Below are 19,891 nucleotides of genomic sequence, written 5' to 3' on the forward strand. Positions count from 1 at the left end.
TCTAGTTGTCAGACTTTTTATTAATTTTAGCTTCCTTTAAGTAAAATGTATAATATTGGGACGGACAGGGCGAGGAGCGTACATGTGAGCGCGGAGCTGTAGATGGAATTCCTGTTGATGCGGACGCCCAGTCTCTGCTCCGCGTCGGATAATTCAAGTATAACGTCCCGGACTGAACCTTCCTGGCCACCGTCCCCGGGATTGGAGCCCAGGATTAACCCTTCCATTGTCCTCGTGGACACCTTAGACTTTACATTTTGCAGATCAGTTGCTATTTTACCCAGACTCTTCTCCAGGTTTCCGTATTTCTGATGCAAACTTTCCACGTTTTTCCCGGTTTCTTGAGTGTGCACCATGTGTTCCCTAATGGCAGATAATACCTGGTCCAACCCCAAGGATGAGGCCGGAGACCCCAAGGAGGATGGCGGAGATCCCATGCTTCCAGGGTCTGCAGACGAAGCAGTAGGCACCATGTTTCTTAACGCCACGATGAGGTCCCCGAGGTCCCTCTGCTGGGACCGATGCACTGACGCGTGCTCGTGAATCGCCTCCTGCAAGCTGATTGGTCCCTTCTGAGCTTCCAGGAGCAAATTCTTCAATTCCTGGAGCCTGACGCGGTTAATATAGGTCGATCCCATTACCCCGATGATGGCCCCCAGTATGGACCCCATGATGGACCAGTTCTTAGTCCGCTCGGCTCTGGTCCTCTCTTTTTCGTGACTTTCCCTCACGGAGGCGGAGAAAAGAGCAAACTTCTCTCTTTCCGACTCCTCGGCGTTCGTGTAGGACGCTTTCAATCTTTTTTCTTCCTGAGTAAAGAAAATGATAAGTTATTGTAGGGGGGCTGAGACAAGAATCTGCATTGAGTGGTCCTTCTAATTCTGAGTGGTCCTCCCTAATTTAATCTCAGCCCCTTTGATCGGTGACTCCAGCTTAGACGCACTATTTATCGGAGTCTTTGGTAGTCTGAAATAAAATGCCTATTTTTTTTTTAGCAGCTGATCTATTCCTCCCCCATGCTTTACACTGAAGCTCTGCGTTCTCACAATAGTATGCAGAGAATGTAGTATTACATTGCGAATAGTCAGATGAATTCTCAAATCCGACATCACGTCTCTCCATCTTAGCACAAGCTGCGACTCCTTCACTCTCCCCAATGGAGTATATGGGTGCAGGTTGTCTTAATCAGACATCTCCTTTAAGGAGAGGGTTCCACTAGAAAGATCCCCAAAAACAAAAGTTACAAATTAAATGAGTACATACCATGCTTAGATCTCTTTTTCTTGCAATTTTTTTTGGGGGTAAAGAAGTAAACGGCAATTCTTGTGCTTCCATTTTTATCCTCTTTATGGCGTATCTACTTTATGGTTTAAAGGTGTTATTTCCATATTCACCTATGGATATTGTCGGCTAGATCTTGTAAAAACAAGCACTTTTGCAATTTACTGCTTATTAAAATCTCCAGCTGTTTTTGAGATATTAAACACTTTTCTTTTGTTTATAGCTCGTTGCCTTGGAGACCGACCACCGCTGCTTGACAGCAGAACATGAGCAATTCTGAAAAGATAATTTCTTTGGAGCCTGTAAGCCCTGTTTTGAATCTGGATGGGATCAGTGGAGCTATTACCTCCTAATCATGGCCAGCTCCAGCACAGCGCTTACAAGCTTAAGGGCAGCAGTGGTCGATCTCCAAGGCAACAAACTGTTAGTGTTAACAAAAGTGCTAATATCTCAAGAACGGTTCAAAAATTTAACAAGCAGTAAATTGCAAAAGTACTTGATTTTACAAGCTCTATCTGAAAATATCCTTCTATGAAGCTGGTAAAAAAACCCCCTTAAAATAAAGATAATAGTGTGCCTATATTTGAGGGGTTAACCTCTGCCCTGCAGCACATAACATTATGTTCTCTGCTCCGAATTAACTACACGCGCTCTTCAGGACTCCATTGATCGGATTAGCGATGGGCTGGAAGCAAAGAATCTGATTATTAAACCAATGACTCTGAAAAGAAAAAACGGTCACAGGAAACAGGGAAGATTAATGACCCCGGGAAATAATCCGAAAGTGAAAAATCTGATCCTAAGCAGATCCCGCTACAATGGAAATCAACAGTTTATTAATTAGAATCGCCAGTATGGGGCTTAGTGACCACTAGGAGATTGTTATGGATAGATCATGTTAAAGGGGTGGTACAGGGAATAAAACAAAAACACAGCGCCACACCAGTCCTCAGGTTGTGTGTGGTACTGCATCTCTCTACACCCTTGTAATTCGGATGGCTTATAGATTATGCCTGGACAACCCCTTTAAACCCTTCCCCACGTACAGATAGAATGGGCTGCAATGTCAATCACATAATTGTATATTGTTTGGTCTCTACAACTCTCATTGAAAATGTAATAAAAAGCGAACAAAACGTTGTATGAACGTAGAAATGGTACCAATAAAAACTTCAGCTTCCCGTGCAATAAAAACAAGCCCTAATTGTAATTGTAACAGTAATTGTACCTGGAAACTCAAAACAACAAATTCATCTTGCAAAAAACAGGCCCTTGTATGGCGATGTTGACAGAAGAATGAAAAAGTTATGGCTCTTGGAAGAAGAGAAAAACAAGGGAGGGAAGGAGTTAAAAGCAATGTAGACTTTTGTAACACTTGTCTATTTCTTCACATCTGTCTCACCATCAGTCTGGGTTTGTCACTCTGCACAGGCGCTGCATACATAAAACGACCGGAGACAGATTCTTAAAAGTGTTTGCAAAGTTGCTTTTTTTTAGATGCATCCGAGAATTAAAATCTTGGTTGCAAAAGTGTACACTCCCTTTAAGCCAGACACTTTCGGAACGATGTGCCCAGATGTTCTTATATATATTTTTCTTACACCTTAGACTTGCTGAAAATTTAAAGTGACAGGATACCTGCAATGATCAGATGTGCGGCCCGACCAAGACAGCCGCAGGTTACAGACCACTGGCCTGCATATTGGGAGTCATGTGATAGCTGCATGAAGGGGTTAATTTATGTCTTTTTTTCTTAATAAAAGGAAATATATTTTTTTTTACCCTATAAAGTATCTGAACGAAGAGAAACCGCACGTCTGCTTTTAATAATCTTATGAAATAGCGGTTTCTTTTATGTCAGCTGAGAAATGGCCGATGGGCCGCGATTCCCAGGAGCGGATTATGTGAGTGCAGTGTTGACCCCGAGGGGATGCAACTTTAAGGCCGGGATCACACATGCGTGAAACTCGGAAGGGTCTTGCATCTTTATAACGGGCACTACCGCCGGCACTCAGGAGCGGAGCGTGTGGCTGCATGTATTTCTGTGCAGCTGCACGCTTCGCTCCCGAGTGCCAGTGCCCGGTATAAACATGCGAGACTCGTCCAAGTTTCTCGCATGTGTGATCCCGGCCTTATTAAGAGAATGTGAAAGCGCCCATCAAAAATTAAAAGTGATAAAGCAGAGGGTTAACCTCGACGCGCGTTTCGCGTCCGCGCGCGCCGCGTTCTCGGGGGGGGGGGGGGTTTGGGGTGGAGGGATCACGGGGACCTTTTCTTCTGCCCTTACAGCAAGTGTGCATGCGCGCTGTCCCTCCTGTTCTCCTTGCATGGGTCCGGGTGTCTATGTGCCTCCCACACACGCGTGGAGATTTCCTCTCCGTGCGTGCGCTGGGAAGCCTGATGTCCGGCGGCCCATGGTGAGGACCTGGCCGTGACACAGCGCATGCGCCGCTACTGCCACATACATTGGTTGGTATGTACCATGTGACTAACAACGTGACCAGTTAGCCGGGTTACTGGGGGTCCTTGTGGTCCCTCTGCCTCGCGTCCCCTTGGGGGGGGGCGGCCTGTGTGGGCCCACTTGGTTTTATGTTTGAGAAAGTATTTAGGTCTTGTTTGCCAATACCTTCTATACATCCAGTCACACTATGGGACTCTCATTGTGGCTGATTATATAGGCATGGGATGTCATGCACCGCTCCTTTATTCCCCCATCTTTGTCTCTGTCCTGTTTTTTGCTATCATGCTATTATGCTTATATTGTGTTGTGATTAAATAAAATTTTTATACTTTTACTATATTGGGAAAAAAAAAAAAAAAATTTTTTAAAAGTGATGGTGTCCATGCTGCTACAATAAAAAAACTTGCTGGTCTCCAGAAATACTCAGTGCTGTTGTGGGAGAGGTCTTTTCAAGTGATCGATGCTTCCTTCCCATGTGCCCTCTGTTCTTATTCCCATCGTCATGTGAGAAGACAGGTGAAAGACTCCGACATGATGCCGACAGTCCTCTCCTAAATAACTCATCTCTGCACTGCTGAGAATCTCTGTTCCCTATACTTTCTGTCCGTAACCTCCCACTCTGACTCGCTAATCTTCTGAAACACTCTGTGCTGCTGTGGACTCTATTTATGTCACTCTTGACCCCATTTATACTCGTACATCAAGACATGGACCCCGGCACAGGCAGCTCTGACTCCTCCACCTTAAAATGCACTTATCAACTGAAATACTCTGTGCTGCAGTAGACCCAGCTTCTTTCAGGATCTACCACTTCCTCTATTGCCCTCCTCCCATCGCTTTACTGACCGACAGGTCCTCACTGATATACTAAAATGGGAAGATAGTCATTACTCGCTGCAAAAATCAGTGTACTCATCTCCAAAAAATACTCTGTGCTGCTTTGGAGTCCCTTCTTCTTTACTATACATGCAACTGTCTAAATTTATGACACAGTCTCTGTCCAATCCTCACATCATTACAGGAGCAAGAAAGTCACTGCCCGCCGACAAGGTCAGCACACTCCACCCCTGCTGCTGCCGCTATTCTGGCGATCCGATTGGCTGATAGGAGTTCTATCCCCGCCCACTTTACATAAGTGCTGTCATTTTACCTGCAGAAGTTTATGTTCTAGAGTGGCGAGCTCCAAATACTGGATGTCATCGCGAGACACCCTGTCCAGACGATCCCGCACTTCTTTCAGCTTCAGCTGCTGGGACTCCACATTTTCTCGAGCCTCCCGCACAATCCCGCGAGCCACCATGAAGTCCTTCTCTGCCTAGGAAAAAAAAAAAAAAAACAGCCTCAGCAGATAAACAGAAAAAAAAAACCTACCGTTTTCGTATACAGCTCCTACGCAGATCTATGCATCTCCATGGTAACAGACTATAAAAAATATCCTGAGTAGTCTGATTCTGAAAACTACATCCCACCTGTTTAGTTTACATATCCACAAAATTTCTTGATTTATGGGTTTTGTTTTTACGGAAGTTCATTGTACAGTAAAGATCACCCAGGATCATGAAGCTCCAGATCAGTATGATTGCAGGGATACCACTTTTGTATTTTATTTTTATATTTTATTGGCGATTATGAATACTTTGGAAAAAAAAAAAAGAAGAATAATTTGCGTGGTAGAATCATAGAATCGTAGAGTTGGAAGGGACCTCCTGGGCCATCTGGTCCAACCCCCTGCTCAAAGCAGGATTCGCTAAATCATCCCAGTCAGATGTCTGTCCAGCCTCTGTTTGAAGACTTCCATTGAAGGAGAACTCACCACTTCTCGTGGCAGCCTGTTCCACTCATTGATCACTCTAACTGTCAAAAAGTTTTTTCTAATATCTAATCTGTGTCTCCTCCCATTCAGTTTCATCCCATTGCTTCTAGTCTTTCCTTGTGCAAATGAGAATAAAGTTGATCCTTCTACAATGTGACAGCCCTTTAGATATTTGTAGACAGCTATTAAGTCTCCTCTCAGTCTTCTCTTTTGCAAACTAAACATTCTCAAATCCTGCAACCTTTCCTCATAAGACAGGGTTCGCAGACCGGTCACCATTCTGGTCAATTCCCAAACCCTGTAAATGTTTTATTTTTGCGTCGACCAAGATCTGTGAGGTTTTGGGGTTTTTTTTATGTGATGAACTGAGAGTTTTTGGGGCACCTACAACAATTTTTATCGCTTTTTATAGTACTTTTGAGATAGCTGCAGAGACCAAAAATCTTAAATTCTGGAGTTTTAATTTCTTTTTTTACAGCATTTATCATAATTAATTTCCTATTTTCGTAGATCAGATTCTTATGGATATCAAATGTTAATTTTTTTTTTTTTTTTTACATTTCTTTATTTTTATTGGAAAAAAAGGGGATTACATTTATATATATATATATATATATATATATATATATATATATATATATATATATATATATATTTTACAAACTTTTTTCTTAGTAGTTTTCATTTTCTATTTTACTACCCCCAAGTTGAACTTTAGCAGTAAATAGTGGAACCAACAAATCTCTTGTAAAGCCCGATCTGTGGGAGTACAAAGATGGTGGTGAAGGCCTTCAGTAGACCCACAGCTGCCTTTGCAGACTTTCAACCCCCCCCTGATGGGAAAGCACTGAATTGCGCCCCTTAAATACTGCGGTCAGAGATTGATGATTTATGAGTAGAGATCGGAGCGAGTTCAGATCGCCGCTGCTGGATGCACAAACAGCCGGTAGTGAGGGCTAAAGGAGAACTCCACAAATAAAAGACTGAGGTTTCTCTGAGGTTTTCTTCTTCATTCACATCTAAACGTAGCTCCAGATTTCTGCTAGTCACCGGAGAGCTCAGAAAACAGTCACCGGTCACATGTCTGACTACAAAGTGGCCCTAAACTGCTGTCTGTCTCCAAGGGCAACCAGAAAATTTCAAAAAGCAGGTCTGCATGTGACTGGAGAAGGCGACCGACCCGTGTTCTTACCTCAGCGACTTTTCCTTGAGCTTCTCGAACTTCTACAAGTCCGACAAACTCTTCGTATCGTTCCCACCAGTGCTGGGCCGCGACGGACGCTTTCCGCATGGAGTTTTTACCCACGGTTTTGCCGGTGTCCACCCATCTCTGTAAAGGGGTGACCCCAGAGACCTCAGGAGGGGGCCTGCCGTCCGGCAGTTTGGAGCACTGCGTCCTCACACTCAGCAGCTTGATTCTCTGGGTCAGGAGAACAGACGGAGAGCGAGGCGGCTTCATGGCACCGCAGGAATGTGTCACACTGGGAAGTTACCACATGCAAGACCTGCACGGGATGGAAAGAGTTAACAAACAGGGAGTAAGGCTTTACATACACGTCTCATTCATTTATCGTTACACTTTTGTTATTTTTTTTTATACCTGAATTCAGTGTCCTCATACATTCTCCTGCCTCACAGATGACACAGAGGTGACACCGCTCTGGATGGACTTCACCTCTTCCTGCTAACATTGGGAGGAGCAAGAAGGTGGCCGCCAAACATCCGGGTGTAGCAAAATGGCTGACACCACACTTCCGGTGAAACGAAAGCGATGTGGAGGTGTACCAAGATGGCGACACTGCTGAACTCAAAAACGCCTTAGACAGACTATAACTTTTGCAATCATATACAGTTACACGTTCTTATCGAAATCTAATAAGACAGTGCCGTTGTTATTCTATTTTTTAGAAGGAAAAAAGGAGAAAGTATTTAGTTCAGGCTAAACGTTAGACACCTACTTCCGCGCGCTGCGTATAAGTCATTGCGAGCTAAACCGGAAGTGCACTGCTTCAGGCATTCATTTTAGTCACCTATTTCCGGTGTGGTGCCGGGGGCTTCGTCATCAGAGAGCTCAGAGATGTCTGGCAGAGAAGGTTGGTGATTTTTAAATGGTCACGGCGGGATCCGCTGCCATCCTGGGTGTGCAGCTGCCTGACAGGACGGACAGTTATCACTGCCGCCATTACTGACACTACATTACCATCGGACGCGTCTATAGATGATGACGATTAACCCTTAATACCCCAAAGCGGTCTGCCCAAGAGGAGTGATGACACGTGATCAGGCATCTGCCCACAGCAGCCAATCAGATGACTGTTACAGAGCGCGAAATGAAAGCTGCGCTGTGATTGGCTGAATGTATATTTATTAGGTTTCTGTGTCCTGGTGCCTGGTTATTGTGCCCCCATGGCTCCTGTCGTCTGTCCCCGAGTAGTCGCTGCTTGGTGATTTGTTTTTTATTTTTTTGTTTTGTTTTCTAGGTGGTAAGAAGAAGCCGTTAAAGCAGCCCAAGAAAAGCGGCAAAGATCTAGATGAGGTGAGGTGCTCTGGCAGCTGCTGTTTCTCAAAGGGTCCTCCAGCCAGCAGAGGCGCTGTGCCACATTAACTCCTTCACGACTGAGGGTTTTTGTTACGCCAGGTTCTCTAGTTCAGTACAATTTACAACTATCCCCAAAAAATGTTTTGTTTTTTTTCCTGTCTCTTTACTATGTTACATTAATTTCTCACTATTTTTTTTTTTTTTTAGTGGTGGGGGTGGGTTTGGATGACTTCTATCTGCGATCGCTTTGGTCACCTTACTTATATACAGCCGTACTATTGTGTTCGGGTATATACTAGGTATGGGGCTGTATGAAGTCTAGTTTGGTTGTCAGGCAGCCTGTAGTTAACATGTTTCTCGATTAAAAAAAAACAAAAACGCTACAGCCATCCCTCCTCGTCACAGTGATTGGGACAGTCCTTACTCTAATTTTATAAACCTTACCATTTTAATACTCATATCTGGCTGCTCGGGTACCTGCCCATCGGATAGCTACGTTGATGTCAGTTGACGCGTGGTAATGTTTTAAGGCCCTGTGCACACGGTGCAGATTCTGTGCAGAACTGCAAGTGATGTATAGTACCATTTAAGGCTATGTAAAACAAAAATCGCTGTGCGCATGCTGCAGATTTTTCCGTGCAGATTTAAAACTGCAGCATGTCACTTCTTTTGTGCAGTTTTTCATCTGCTCCATTATAGAAATCTGCACTAAATCTGCAGGTAAAACGCAGGTCATTTTACCTGCAGATTTAGCAAAATCTGCGCGGAAAATTCCACAGCAGAATCCGCACCGTGTGCACATAGCCTAATACTTGGGACCATCCCGATTGGGGTCACCTTGTCGCAGTGGGATGGCTTTTACGCGTTTTTGATCAAAACATTGTTAATGATGTAACCTATTGCTATTTATTTACTTACTGCAAGGTATTTGTTCATTTTGTTTCTTAGTTTGTTTGTTTTTTTTTTTTTTTTTTTTTCTGCTTTCTTTTTTAGGGAAGGCTACAGGGTTGACCAAGGAGACACTTGGGTCTTAGTTTGGATCTTAAGTCTGTATCCTTAGATGCTTCCTCTCAGATATTAAGCATGCAGTCAGACAGCCGTATTACTCACCCGGGGATCCACATGGTAATCCTCGCACTGTCCGTCTGCTCTCCAGACCTGAGCTTGGCAGCATGGATTTCTATGCAGATGTCACACATGGGTCAGGAGAGCCGACAGCCATTGCGATCACCGGGCGAGTGGGTTATTTTTCCGTCATTATGGCCATGTGAGGGCTTATTTTTTGCCGGACGAGTTGTACTTTTGAACGACACCATTGGTTTTTGCATGTCGTGTACTTGAAAATGGGGGAAAAAATTCTAAGTGCAGTGAAATTGCAAAAAAAGTGCAAGCTCACACTTTTTTTGTTTGGCTTTTTTGCTAGGTTCACTAAATGCTAAAACTGACCGGCCATTATGATTCTCCAGGTCATTATGAGTTCATAGACACCAAACATGTCTAGGTTCTTTTTTTATCTAAGTGGTGAGAAATTCCAAAGTTTGCTAAAAAAGAAAAAGAAAATTGCATCATTTTCTGATACCCGTAGCGTCTCCATTTTTTGTGATCTCAGGTTGGGTGCAGGCTTATTTTTTGTGCGCCGAGCTGATGTTTTTATTGATACAATTTATGTGCAGATACAATATTTTGATCGCCTGTTGTTGCATTTTAATGCAATGTCGCAGCGACCAAAAAACCATAATTCTGGCATTTTGATTTTTTTCCCCACCACGCCGTTTGGCGATCGGGTTAATCCTTTTTTTTTTTTTTTTTTTTTTTTTTTTTTTTTTTTTTTTTTTTTTTGTTGATACATCGTGCGATTCTAAACGCGGCGATACCTAGTATGTGTATGTGACTTTTTTTTTTAAAAAACTGTTTTATTTTGAATGGGGCGAAAAGGGGGGGGTAATTTAAATTTTTTTTTTTTGTTTTGAATCTTGGCATGCTTCAATAGCCTCCATGGGAGGCTAGAAGCATCCACAACTTGATCGGCTCTGCTACATATAGGCTATGTGAATATGCAAAGCTGATCGCCTATAAGTAGCAGAATTACAGCATTGCTATGAGCGCCAGCCACCGGTTAAAAACTGCTGACATGTCCCGGCTTTGATGCGGGCTCACCGCTGGAGCCCCCCCATCAAAGGGGGGGGGGATCTGACCTTGGACCTACTATTGCGTCCAAGGTCAGAAAGGTGTTAAAGTGTATTGCCATATTGAAGGGATTGTTGTAGTGTGTGGTTTTTTTTGTTTTTAATATAAAATTTACTGTTTGCATTTTTTTAACAATTTGCTGGTGTGTAAATGTCAGAGCACAACACTAAGGCCGGGGTCACACTGGCGAGGAATACGGGAGAGTGAGAGGCGCAAAAAGCCCGCATTAGACACGGACAAATGATTCTCTATGGGTTTGCTCCCATCAGCCGTATATTTCTCATCTGTATTCTACGCTCCGCGCCACTCGCAGCATGCTGCGATTGTCAGCGTACTACGGCCGTAGTACGCCAATGCAAGTCTATGGGTGCGCAAAAAATACGGATTACACACGGACCACACGTGTGACTTGCGAGAAATACGCACCCGGTGTCTTTTAGCAAAGCCGGCAATTCAGTGCGCTATACAGTAAACTCGCACTGACAGTTTTAATAAAGAAATGAAAGAATAGATATAGACACATAGAATGCATATATATATATATATATATATATATATATATATATATATATGTCTATATCTATTCTTTAATTTCTTTATTAAAACTGTCATAGGGCTCCATTATATGTCCATTTTGCAAGCCTGCGAGAAAATCTCACCATACGGATGCCATACGGATTACATACGGATGCTGACATGCGCAAAATACGCGACCACACCTTGATTACGGATGACATACGGAGCACTCTCAGGAGTTCCCTCCCGCAGTGTATCAACGGCGGCCGGTTAGAGCGATGACATCTCCCGATGTGACTGTTCTACACGTGATATCACCGTGGGACAATTTGGATGACTTGGACTACAGTGGGAAGGGAGTACAGGTTGATTTATTGTTTTACATTATTTCTAGGAGGCATGGGTGTGAAGTGAGCACAGGCGCCGGCTGACGACACTACTCTCCCATCAGACATGGCTGGATGGGAGCAGTAGTCTCATCGGCCCGCACCTACTTTTTTTTTTTTTTTTTTTTTTTTCCTGCAGGTCAGTCAGCTGCGGAATCACGTTTATATCTGCCAGCATGATCCCGCAGCACTGTGATCAACAGTATTGGTGGTAGCGTTACCGTGGGTGGCAGTCATAGCTGCGGGGTAGCGCTGACATGTGATAGCATGTCCCTGCAGTGCTCTGACCGGCGGTCTTACCGGCAGCTCCTGTCATCGCACGCACTGAGCAGTGTGCGCAGCGACAGGGGAAAATAAAGCCTACAGCATATGCTGCAAGCTACAACAAAATGGCCATGATCTCCTCCAACAGCTGTGACCTAAACAGCCCAGGATGGAAGCCTAGGTCACAGATAATGCAGCTACAGTGTTATAGATGGGGTCGGCACCCAACCGCTGATGTCTATGCCCAGGGCTGCTGTATTTGCAAAGTGTAATAAAAAAAAAAACTATAAATACTGTGCACTTGAAAATATGTTATAAATATAATGAATTTAACATTTTTTTATTTTTATATAAAAAGGTGGCACCTTCCCTTTACCTGTCGTGTGTTTCCTGTCCCCCTTATAAGGATGGAAGGACAACCTCCATGGTGCTGTCAGGATGGACTCCTGGAAACAATATTACCGGAAGGTCTAATCCCCGTTTTTCTGATTTTTCGCACTATTTAGGAGGATGTGGCATTTAAGCAAAAACAGAAAGAAGATCAGAAGAAACTGGAAGAAATGAAAGGCAAAGCATCCCAGAAGGGCCCTTTATGTAAGTTCGCAATCATGTCGTATAGTGACATTTTAGCACGTAAGGAGCACATCGTGAGTATTAAAAACAAACAATAAAAAAAACCAAAACAAAACCCAGCATATACAGAATATAACATCAGGGAAGACCTCAGCAAGGCCCAGGAAGTCAGACCGATGAGGTGGAGATAGAAAAGGTGCCCTTTCATTACCCGTGTTTACCAGTAGATGGCAGAATACAATCGCTGTGCAAAGATATTGGATTCAAAGACTCTTAATAGTTAGATCCAAAACCACATAAATAAGGCTACTTTCACATTAGCGTTTTTAGCACAGCGCTTCGTGCGTACTAGAGATACATGCAAAAAGCACATCATGCGTTTGCGTTTTTTAGGCTCATGCGTTTTAACCAGTTTCTAGCCATGTTAACTCTTAAAACGCAGGCGTACGTATGTCCATGCGAACGCCTACGTTCCCATAGACTGTAATGTGTTATTTTGTCGCATTCTGTGCGCACTGCGCATGGTTTTTTTTTGTTTTTTTACGCCATTGGATGGACCCAAAAATGCAACAGGTTGCGTCTGGCGTGCCTAGGCGCACACCTTAAAAAAACGCATGCGCATGAAAACGCATACGAACGCGTGCAAACGCTAGACCATGCGCACGCCATGTTAAACATAGGTGTGCATGACGCAGGTCTGACTGCAGAACAGCAAAGTACAAGCCTCAAGTTTACCTTCCTATGAATGGCAAAAGTTCTCCGTTTTTTACGGGCTTGTGAGTAATAGGACAATTCTCATGTGGACTCGTTTTTGTGACCGACTGCGACCGTTTTTACATTTGAGTACGGTCTGCGATGTGTAAACCCTGCCATCAATCTCCTGACCCAAACTCAACAACCCATTAGGCACGGAGGAGGCAGAGTTTGGGTTAAGAGACCAGTGGCTGTTCAGATATCACGGTCCAGAGCCGTCGGCCAGCCCATGCACTAATCTTGCAAAACTGACAACATATGGATAGATAATGACCAAAACTTGCAACCGAATAGCTTTTTAAAGGGGATGTCTGACCTAATAATCATGGCCTACTCAACTGCCTTGGAGGTGAGCTGCAGTTCTCAGCTGCGGCCGCTACACGGCGTAAGGAGCTGTGCTGTTGACTCTTAAACGGCAGCTCCCATCTGATCCTCATTGGACAAACCTTGTCCAGTGGATACAAATCACATACCATAGAAAAAAAAAAAAAGCAGGACAAAGGCACAGCTGTATGACCTGGGGTTAATAAAGCTGCGCACACATCAGGGAACATGGGTGCCACTTCCATGGAAATTAGTATGTATATCCATAGAGAAGAAAGTGGATAGGCACAGTCCGTCCTATGCAAGAAAATATCCTTAATTGTGGCATCAAGTTACCAACAGCAGGCAGATAAAACCATGGAGCAAGTACAGAGGACGATCGTTTCACTCTTACATTGTGCTTCAACAGGTCATCAAGTGGATAGTATGGGGGTCCAGCCACCAGGACCCTGCACCATCTTGGGAACCAAGCAGTGCAGAATCACGTCTTTAATAGAGCAGAGGTGTTCAACAATCCTCCGTTCGTTGTCTATAGGACTGATGAAGGCTGAGCACAGTTCTCAGACCACAGCAATCACAGTTATCCCAATATGCTATAGAATAACCTCTTAAAGGTGACATTACGCTCACGTTTCACTTGTTGATGACAAAGACTTGACAAAGCGTCTCACAAAAGAAAACTTATGTGGTGACGTCTCAGATTCTTAAGTCGGTTTCGTAAGTTAATCGCATCATTTTTAATTAGTTTGTCTCCATTTACAGTCTCAAAATAAATTGGACAATGTTAAAAAAAGGAAGAAAAAAAAAGCTAATTCCTGCATGGTCAATGCAATGTGTCTGTTTCCCTTTGATTCGTAGTGAAGTCTTGAAATCTTCACAATTTCACTTTGTCTCCGCTCCGTTGTCCTGATGTTCAGAGTTAAAACGTAAAAAGTTGCTTTTACAAAACTTTTTGACCCCTCTGTTTGTTAGCACCCCCTACTCTGCTGGATGGATCCGTAGCAGAGTTCCCCGCAGTTAGTCGGGAATCGTTCTCGTGTATCGCAGCGGTGAAGGGAAAGTCCCTGCATGCTGTATCCACACTTACATCCTTAGGCCTTGTTCACACACTATTTTAAAAATTGCCTTTTTTTTCTTTTTTCTTCAGCTGGAGGCGGAATAAAGAAATCTGGAAAAAAGTGATCTTGTCCTTGTTTACAAGTCTGGTTTCTGATGTGAATCCTGCGGACCCCCTTCCCCCAGAGGGAGGGCTCTGCCCCAACAGGGGGGGCTCTTGTATGTGTTTGTGTACAATGTTAAAGCTTTCTTTTTTTTCTTTATTTTGTAACGAGGTGAGGTTTGTGTGAGTAAAAACATTAAAGAAAAGGTTGTTAAAAGAAATGTCTCCCGTCACCTCTGTCCTGTAGTAATAAATGATGGAACGATTTATGTATGAAAAATTGAAAAAAGTTACATTGCTGTTACTCAAGCTTTACACATTGAAGGAATTGGGATTGAGCTTATGTGCTGTCCTGGTGGGAAAAAAAAAAAAAACTTTTGCAGATTTTCTATTATAGTGTGTGAACAGGTTCTTAACGTTATCCACAAGGTGACCCTTTTCCTTTTGGTGTCAAAAAGTAGCTCCATCTCTCACGATGAAATGAGTGAGTAATGCTGGATTTATTTGATCATTCACTCTTAAAGGGGTATTCCAGCAAGACACTTATCGTATATTCAGGCTGCATTTTGTGTGTCCCATAAACATTTTCAATGCAGGTAAACTTCATTAGAAAGGTGCATGGCTAACAATAAGAGTGAGACTTGAAATGCGTTAGTATATATGTTTTAATGACCTTGATATTTTAATGAAGTCATAATAAAGTATTTCTTTATCGCCTTATTGGGGGACACAGAATACCATGGGTGTATGCTGCTGCTGCTAGGAGGCTGACACTATGCAAAAACAATAAAATTAGCTCCTCCCCGGCAGTATACACCCACCGACAGGCACCAAGCACCTCAGTTTGTGCTTAGTGTCTGTAGGAGGCGGACCGGGATCTCCCCAGATCCGCATTTTTCTTTTCAGGTTTAGTCTGAACTTTTTAATTTTTCCCTCTTTTGTCTTTTAGGTTATTTTCCATCGGGAAACAGGGTGTAGTTGTCACCCTGATTTCCCATATCATGCGGCTGAGCGAGCAGTGTGGTGTCATCCACATCGCAACTCTCAGTACCGCAGGCAGGACTTTTCCCTTTCGCCTTCCGGTGATAAGGGTTGTGGACAGGTGGCTAGTCCTTGCCGAATCCCCCTCCTCACCCCTCTCTCGGGACAGGGCTGAGAGGAAGACGGCGATCGCAGGTGTTTTAAGCCGTCTTCTGCAGGATGCGGGTACAGAGGACTCCCTTCCCCCCCCCAGCGGCCTGCCGTTTCCCCGTGGGCCCCTGTGGTCATCCTCTTCAGGGACGTCAGGTAAGTGCCTGTACGTTCCCTCCGGCCCCGCATAACCTCCGTGAATGGCAGAAGTTGTACCTTTGTGATTTCAGGTCCACAATTTTTGAATTTCCCGCCCTCTCTGCCTGCCGCGCGCTCACGCCGCTTGTTTCTCACTCCCAGGGAGACACTGGGGATTCCTCCACTCACCACACAGCGTCACAAGCAGGGGAGGCAGACTTCCCAGGGCCACTGTCAGATCAGCTCCGTTATGTCGGCGCTGGCATGGGGCTGCGGCGTCTTCACTTTCACTTTCCCTCACAGTCTCCTCATCGCTGTGCTCCCTCCTCCCTTCCTGAGCGCGCTCTTTTCAGCGCGCCTTTACTAGCCCATCACAGGGCTCCTTTTCGTTTCATATGCCAGCCTCCTCCTTCGGCCATGCCCTCTCCTTCGCTGTTAACCAGTCATGGAGCGGCCGCTAAGCTCCGCCCCCAGCCTCCAGCACAAGGATTTCCTGGTTGTTTCACTCCTTCCTGCGCTGTTTGGGGGACACTTCAGCGTTTTCTGCTGCTCACAGAATCTCGGTAGGCTCTGCTCTGAGGCAAAGATTAGCTCTCCTCGGCAGTTATTCCTTAAATCCTGCGGCCATTCAGTGCAGTCTACTTATGCCCAACCCTTCAGGGGATCTCTGCTTCAGGCCCACCGCTATCTGTTACGCCTGTGCGCGCTGTAAAAAGAAGTGGGCATCGGGTCAGTCGTCTCCATTCTGCCCCCCCTGCAGTCCTTCCAATATGTCAGCATCTCAGGAGCGCACAGAGTCCCGGGCGGAGGGCGCTCTTCCCTCCTCTCTCCCCCCGGAGTGGGCCGTTACAATGTCACAGTCTGTTTCTGACTTGACAAAAGTATCACAGTCACTGGTCCAGGTTTTAGAACGATTACCTCAGCTATCCTCAGCCACCTCTGCCCCGACCACCTCTCGGGGTGAGTCGTCCGCACCTGACCGCGACCTTCAGAGAGACAGACGGGGAAGGTCTTCTAGGAAGCGGGCTCTGTCCACTTCGTCCTCGAGCTCGCAGGGCCCTTCCGCTCCCAGGCCTCCTTCTCCTTCCTCAGATGACAGCCTTCAGTCAGGCGATGATTCTCATTCGGAAGCTAGCTCTGAGGGGAACAGCGTTTCTAAAACGCGGGACATGGTCGATAGTCTTCTTGCAGCTATCTTCCAAACACTAAAACTTAAACAGGATGAGGCTCCAGCTCAGGAAAGCTCGGTTGTCCTTAGACGAGCCAGACCTCCGTCCCGAACCTTTCCCAATCACAACGATTTCAATACTACCTTAGCCAAACACTGGGAGCGCCCTGAACAACGTTTCTCAGGCCGCAAGTATTTGGACGTTCTGTACCCCTTTGACGCAGAACTGCTCTCAAAGTGGTCCAAGGCTCCAGAGGTAGATCCTCCAGTATCCCGGATAGCCTCTAAAACGGTGCTCTCTCTTCCAGACGGGGCGTCGCTCAAAGATCCTACTGACAGGCAGATTGAATCTCTGGCTAAGTCTATCTTTGAGGCATCTGGCGCCTCTCTCTGCCCTATTTTCGCATCCGCCTGGGTGGCGAAGGTCATTTCCGCTTGGGCAAAAATCCTTCGCAGAGGCATCTTAGCGTCAGCTCCTCAAGACGAATTGGCAGATCTTGCAGATCAGATTAACCAGGCGGGAAAATACCTTTTGGCCGCCTCCTTAGACGCGGCCGGCTGCGTAGCAAGGGCTAACAGCAACATAGTAGCTGTACGCCGAGTCCTTTGGCTAAAGTCATGGAATGCGGACACTACTTCGAAAAAGTCGCTTACCAATCTGCCATTCCATGGCTCTAGGCTCTTTTGGAGCAAAGCTGGATCAGATAATTTCCGATGCCACTGGAGGCAAAAGTACTTCGCTTCCCCAGTCTCGACCAAAACGTCCCTTCAACAGAAGGGGGTTTCGACCATTCAGGCCTTTTCGTCCCTTCTCTGCCACGGAGAGAGCCACTCAACAGGATCGGCCGCCTGCCACCAGGGAGCGGGATCAGAGGAAACCTTCCTACAAACCCGCTCCTCGCTGGAGATCTAGAGGACAATATTCCAGATCTGCAGGAGCCAATTCCGGCAGATTTTCGTCTAAGTGACGGGTCACCCCCACCTGGAATTTCTTCCAGGGTGGGCGGCAGACTTTCCTTTTTCGCGGATGCTTGGCTGTCCGTTGTAGACGACGCTTGGGTCAGAGAACTCGTCGCATCCGGTTACAAAATCGAATTTGCTTCACTCCCGAACAGACGGTTTTTCCGGTCTCGGCCTCCGCGACAGCTGGCCCAGATTCCGGGTTTTCTGCAGGCCATTTCCTCCCTTCTTTCCGCCGGAGTCATTGTTCCCGTTCCCTCAGACGAACGGTTTTCCGGGTTCTACTCCAATCTCTTTGTAGTCCCGAAGAAAGACGGCTCTCTTCGTCCTATTCTGGACCTCAAATTGCTCAATCGCCACGTGAAGATTCTTCATTTCAGGATGGAGTCTCTTCGGTCGGTGATTGCTTCCATGGAGCCCGGGGAATTTCTCTGCTCGGTGGACATTCGGGATGCCTATCTCCACATTCCAATATGTGTGCAACATCAGAAGTATCTTCGATTTGCGTTTCAGGGAGACCACTTTCAGTTCACAGCTCTTCCTTTCGGCCTGGCTTCAGCGCCCCGGGTTTTCACGAAGGTGATGGCGACTGTGATGGCCATCCTTCGCTCCAGAGGGATCCTCATCATCCCTTATCTGGACGATCTTTTGATCAAGGGTTCGTCTCGCCAGGACTGTCTCCGGAGCCTTCAGATAACCCTGGACACTCTCAGCCGCCTAGGTTGGCTAGTCAACAAGGAGAAGTCCATTCTGGTCCCCACCCAGCGTCTGACCTTTCTGGGTATGGAATTCGACACGGAGCTAGCCCGTGTTTTTCTTCCAAAGGAAAAATTTACAACTCTGTCCAAGTGCATCAAAACTCTCAAGAGGCCTGCTCCCATTCCCATTCAGTTCGGCATGAAGGTCCTGGGGAAGATGGTGGCCTCCATGGAGGCAGTGCCCTTTGCGCAGTATCACCTTCGCCCTCTCCAGCTGTCTCTGCTTTCAGCCTGGGACAAGACCACGATGTCCTTGGGCCGTCCTATTCGGCTTCCTCTCAGAGTGAGGCAGTCTCTCACTTGGTGGCTACGGCCAGCGTCAGTTCTCCAAGGGAGGTCCTTCCTTCCGCCTCAGTGGCAAATCATCACCACCGATGCGAGCCTTCTAGGATGGGGAGCCGTGTTCCATCAGAAAGCGGCCCAAGGACGCTGGAAGCCACAGGAGTCTCTCCTTCCAATCAATCTTTTGGAGATCAGGGCGATTTTCCTGGCCCTTCTTCACTGGCAGCCCCTCCTTTCCGGCAAGCCGGTCCGCATTCAGTCGGACAACGCCACGGCCGTGGCGTACATAAACCATCAGGGGGGTACGCGCAGCAAACAGGTAATGTCAGAAGTGGCCAAGATATTCCGCTGGGCAGAACGTTGCGTTCCGACAATCTCCGCCGTCCATATTCCAGGGGTGGAAAATTGGGCAGCCGACTTTCTGAGTCGCCAGGGCCTAGCGTCCGGCGAATGGTCCCTGCACCCCGCGGTTTTCTCTCAGATATGCGACCGTTGGGGCACCCCGGATGTCGATCTCATGGCATCTCGGATGAACCACAAGGTGCCGCAGTTCGTAGCCAGGTCCAGGGACCCTCTAGCCGTCGCATGCGACGCACTGGTGACTCCGTGGTCCCAGTTTCAACTTCCGTATCTGTTCCCGCCTCTGGCATTGATCCCTCGGGTGGTCAAAAAGATAAAATCGGAAGGCGTACCAGTGATTCTAGTTGCTCCAGATTGGCCAAGACGGCCTTGGTACGCGGAACTGGTCAACATGCTCGCGGACGTTCCCTGGAGGCTTCCGGACCGTCCAGACCTTCTCTCGCAAGGCCCCCTTTACCACGAGAATTCTCAGTCTGAGTTTGACGGCATGGCCATTGAGACCGCAATTCTAAAGGAATCAGGTCTGTCCAGTCAGGTTATTCAAACTATGATCAGAGCCAGGAAACCAGCCTCTTCCCGCATTTGCTATAGGTACTGGAAGGCTTTTTTCCGTTGGTGCGATGATAGTCTTCCCAATGTCGTTTTCTATCCCGTCTATCCTAGGGTTTCTTCAAGCTGGGTTAGACGCAGGTCTGTCCCTCAGTACGCTCAAGGGCCAGGTTTCCGCTCTCTCTATCCTCTTCCAAAGAGAGCTAGCTTCTCTACCACAGGTCAAGACCTTTCTACAAGGGGTTTCCCACTTGGCTCCCCCTCATCATTCGCCAATAGACCCGTGGGA

General features: G+C 46.2%; 1 protein-coding gene and 1 long non-coding RNA gene across 2 annotated transcripts; one reads left to right on the forward strand and one right to left on the reverse strand.

The window, feature by feature from the left end:
* Nucleotides 1-2: 2 nt before the first annotated feature.
* CCDC51 (coiled-coil domain containing 51) lies at nt 3-8,004 on the reverse strand. The gene is made up of 4 exons (XM_073569685.1): nt 7,156-8,004; nt 6,748-7,060; nt 4,893-5,057; nt 3-809 (listed from the first exon to the last, which is right to left on the reverse strand). Exons 2-4 carry the CDS (start codon nt 7,012-7,014, stop codon nt 27-29), a joined length of 1,215 nt encoding a protein of 404 aa, XP_073425786.1. The 5' UTR covers nt 7,015-7,060; nt 7,156-8,004; the 3' UTR covers nt 3-26.
* A 1,081-nt stretch (nt 8,005-9,085) lies between these two features.
* On the forward strand, nt 9,086-12,023 carry LOC141084774 (uncharacterized). Its single transcript, XR_012231105.1, has 2 exons — nt 9,086-9,144; nt 11,025-12,023. It is a non-coding gene; the product is annotated as an uncharacterized lncRNA (long non-coding RNA).
* Nucleotides 12,024-19,891: the final 7,868 nt, after the last annotated feature.

The sequence above is a fragment of the Dendrobates tinctorius genome, unplaced genomic scaffold, assembly GCF_039654945.1.
Source record: "Dendrobates tinctorius isolate UK_male_01 unplaced genomic scaffold, ASM3965494v1 ptg000027l, whole genome shotgun sequence".
Lineage (NCBI taxonomy): Eukaryota > Metazoa > Chordata > Amphibia > Anura > Dendrobatidae > Dendrobates > Dendrobates tinctorius.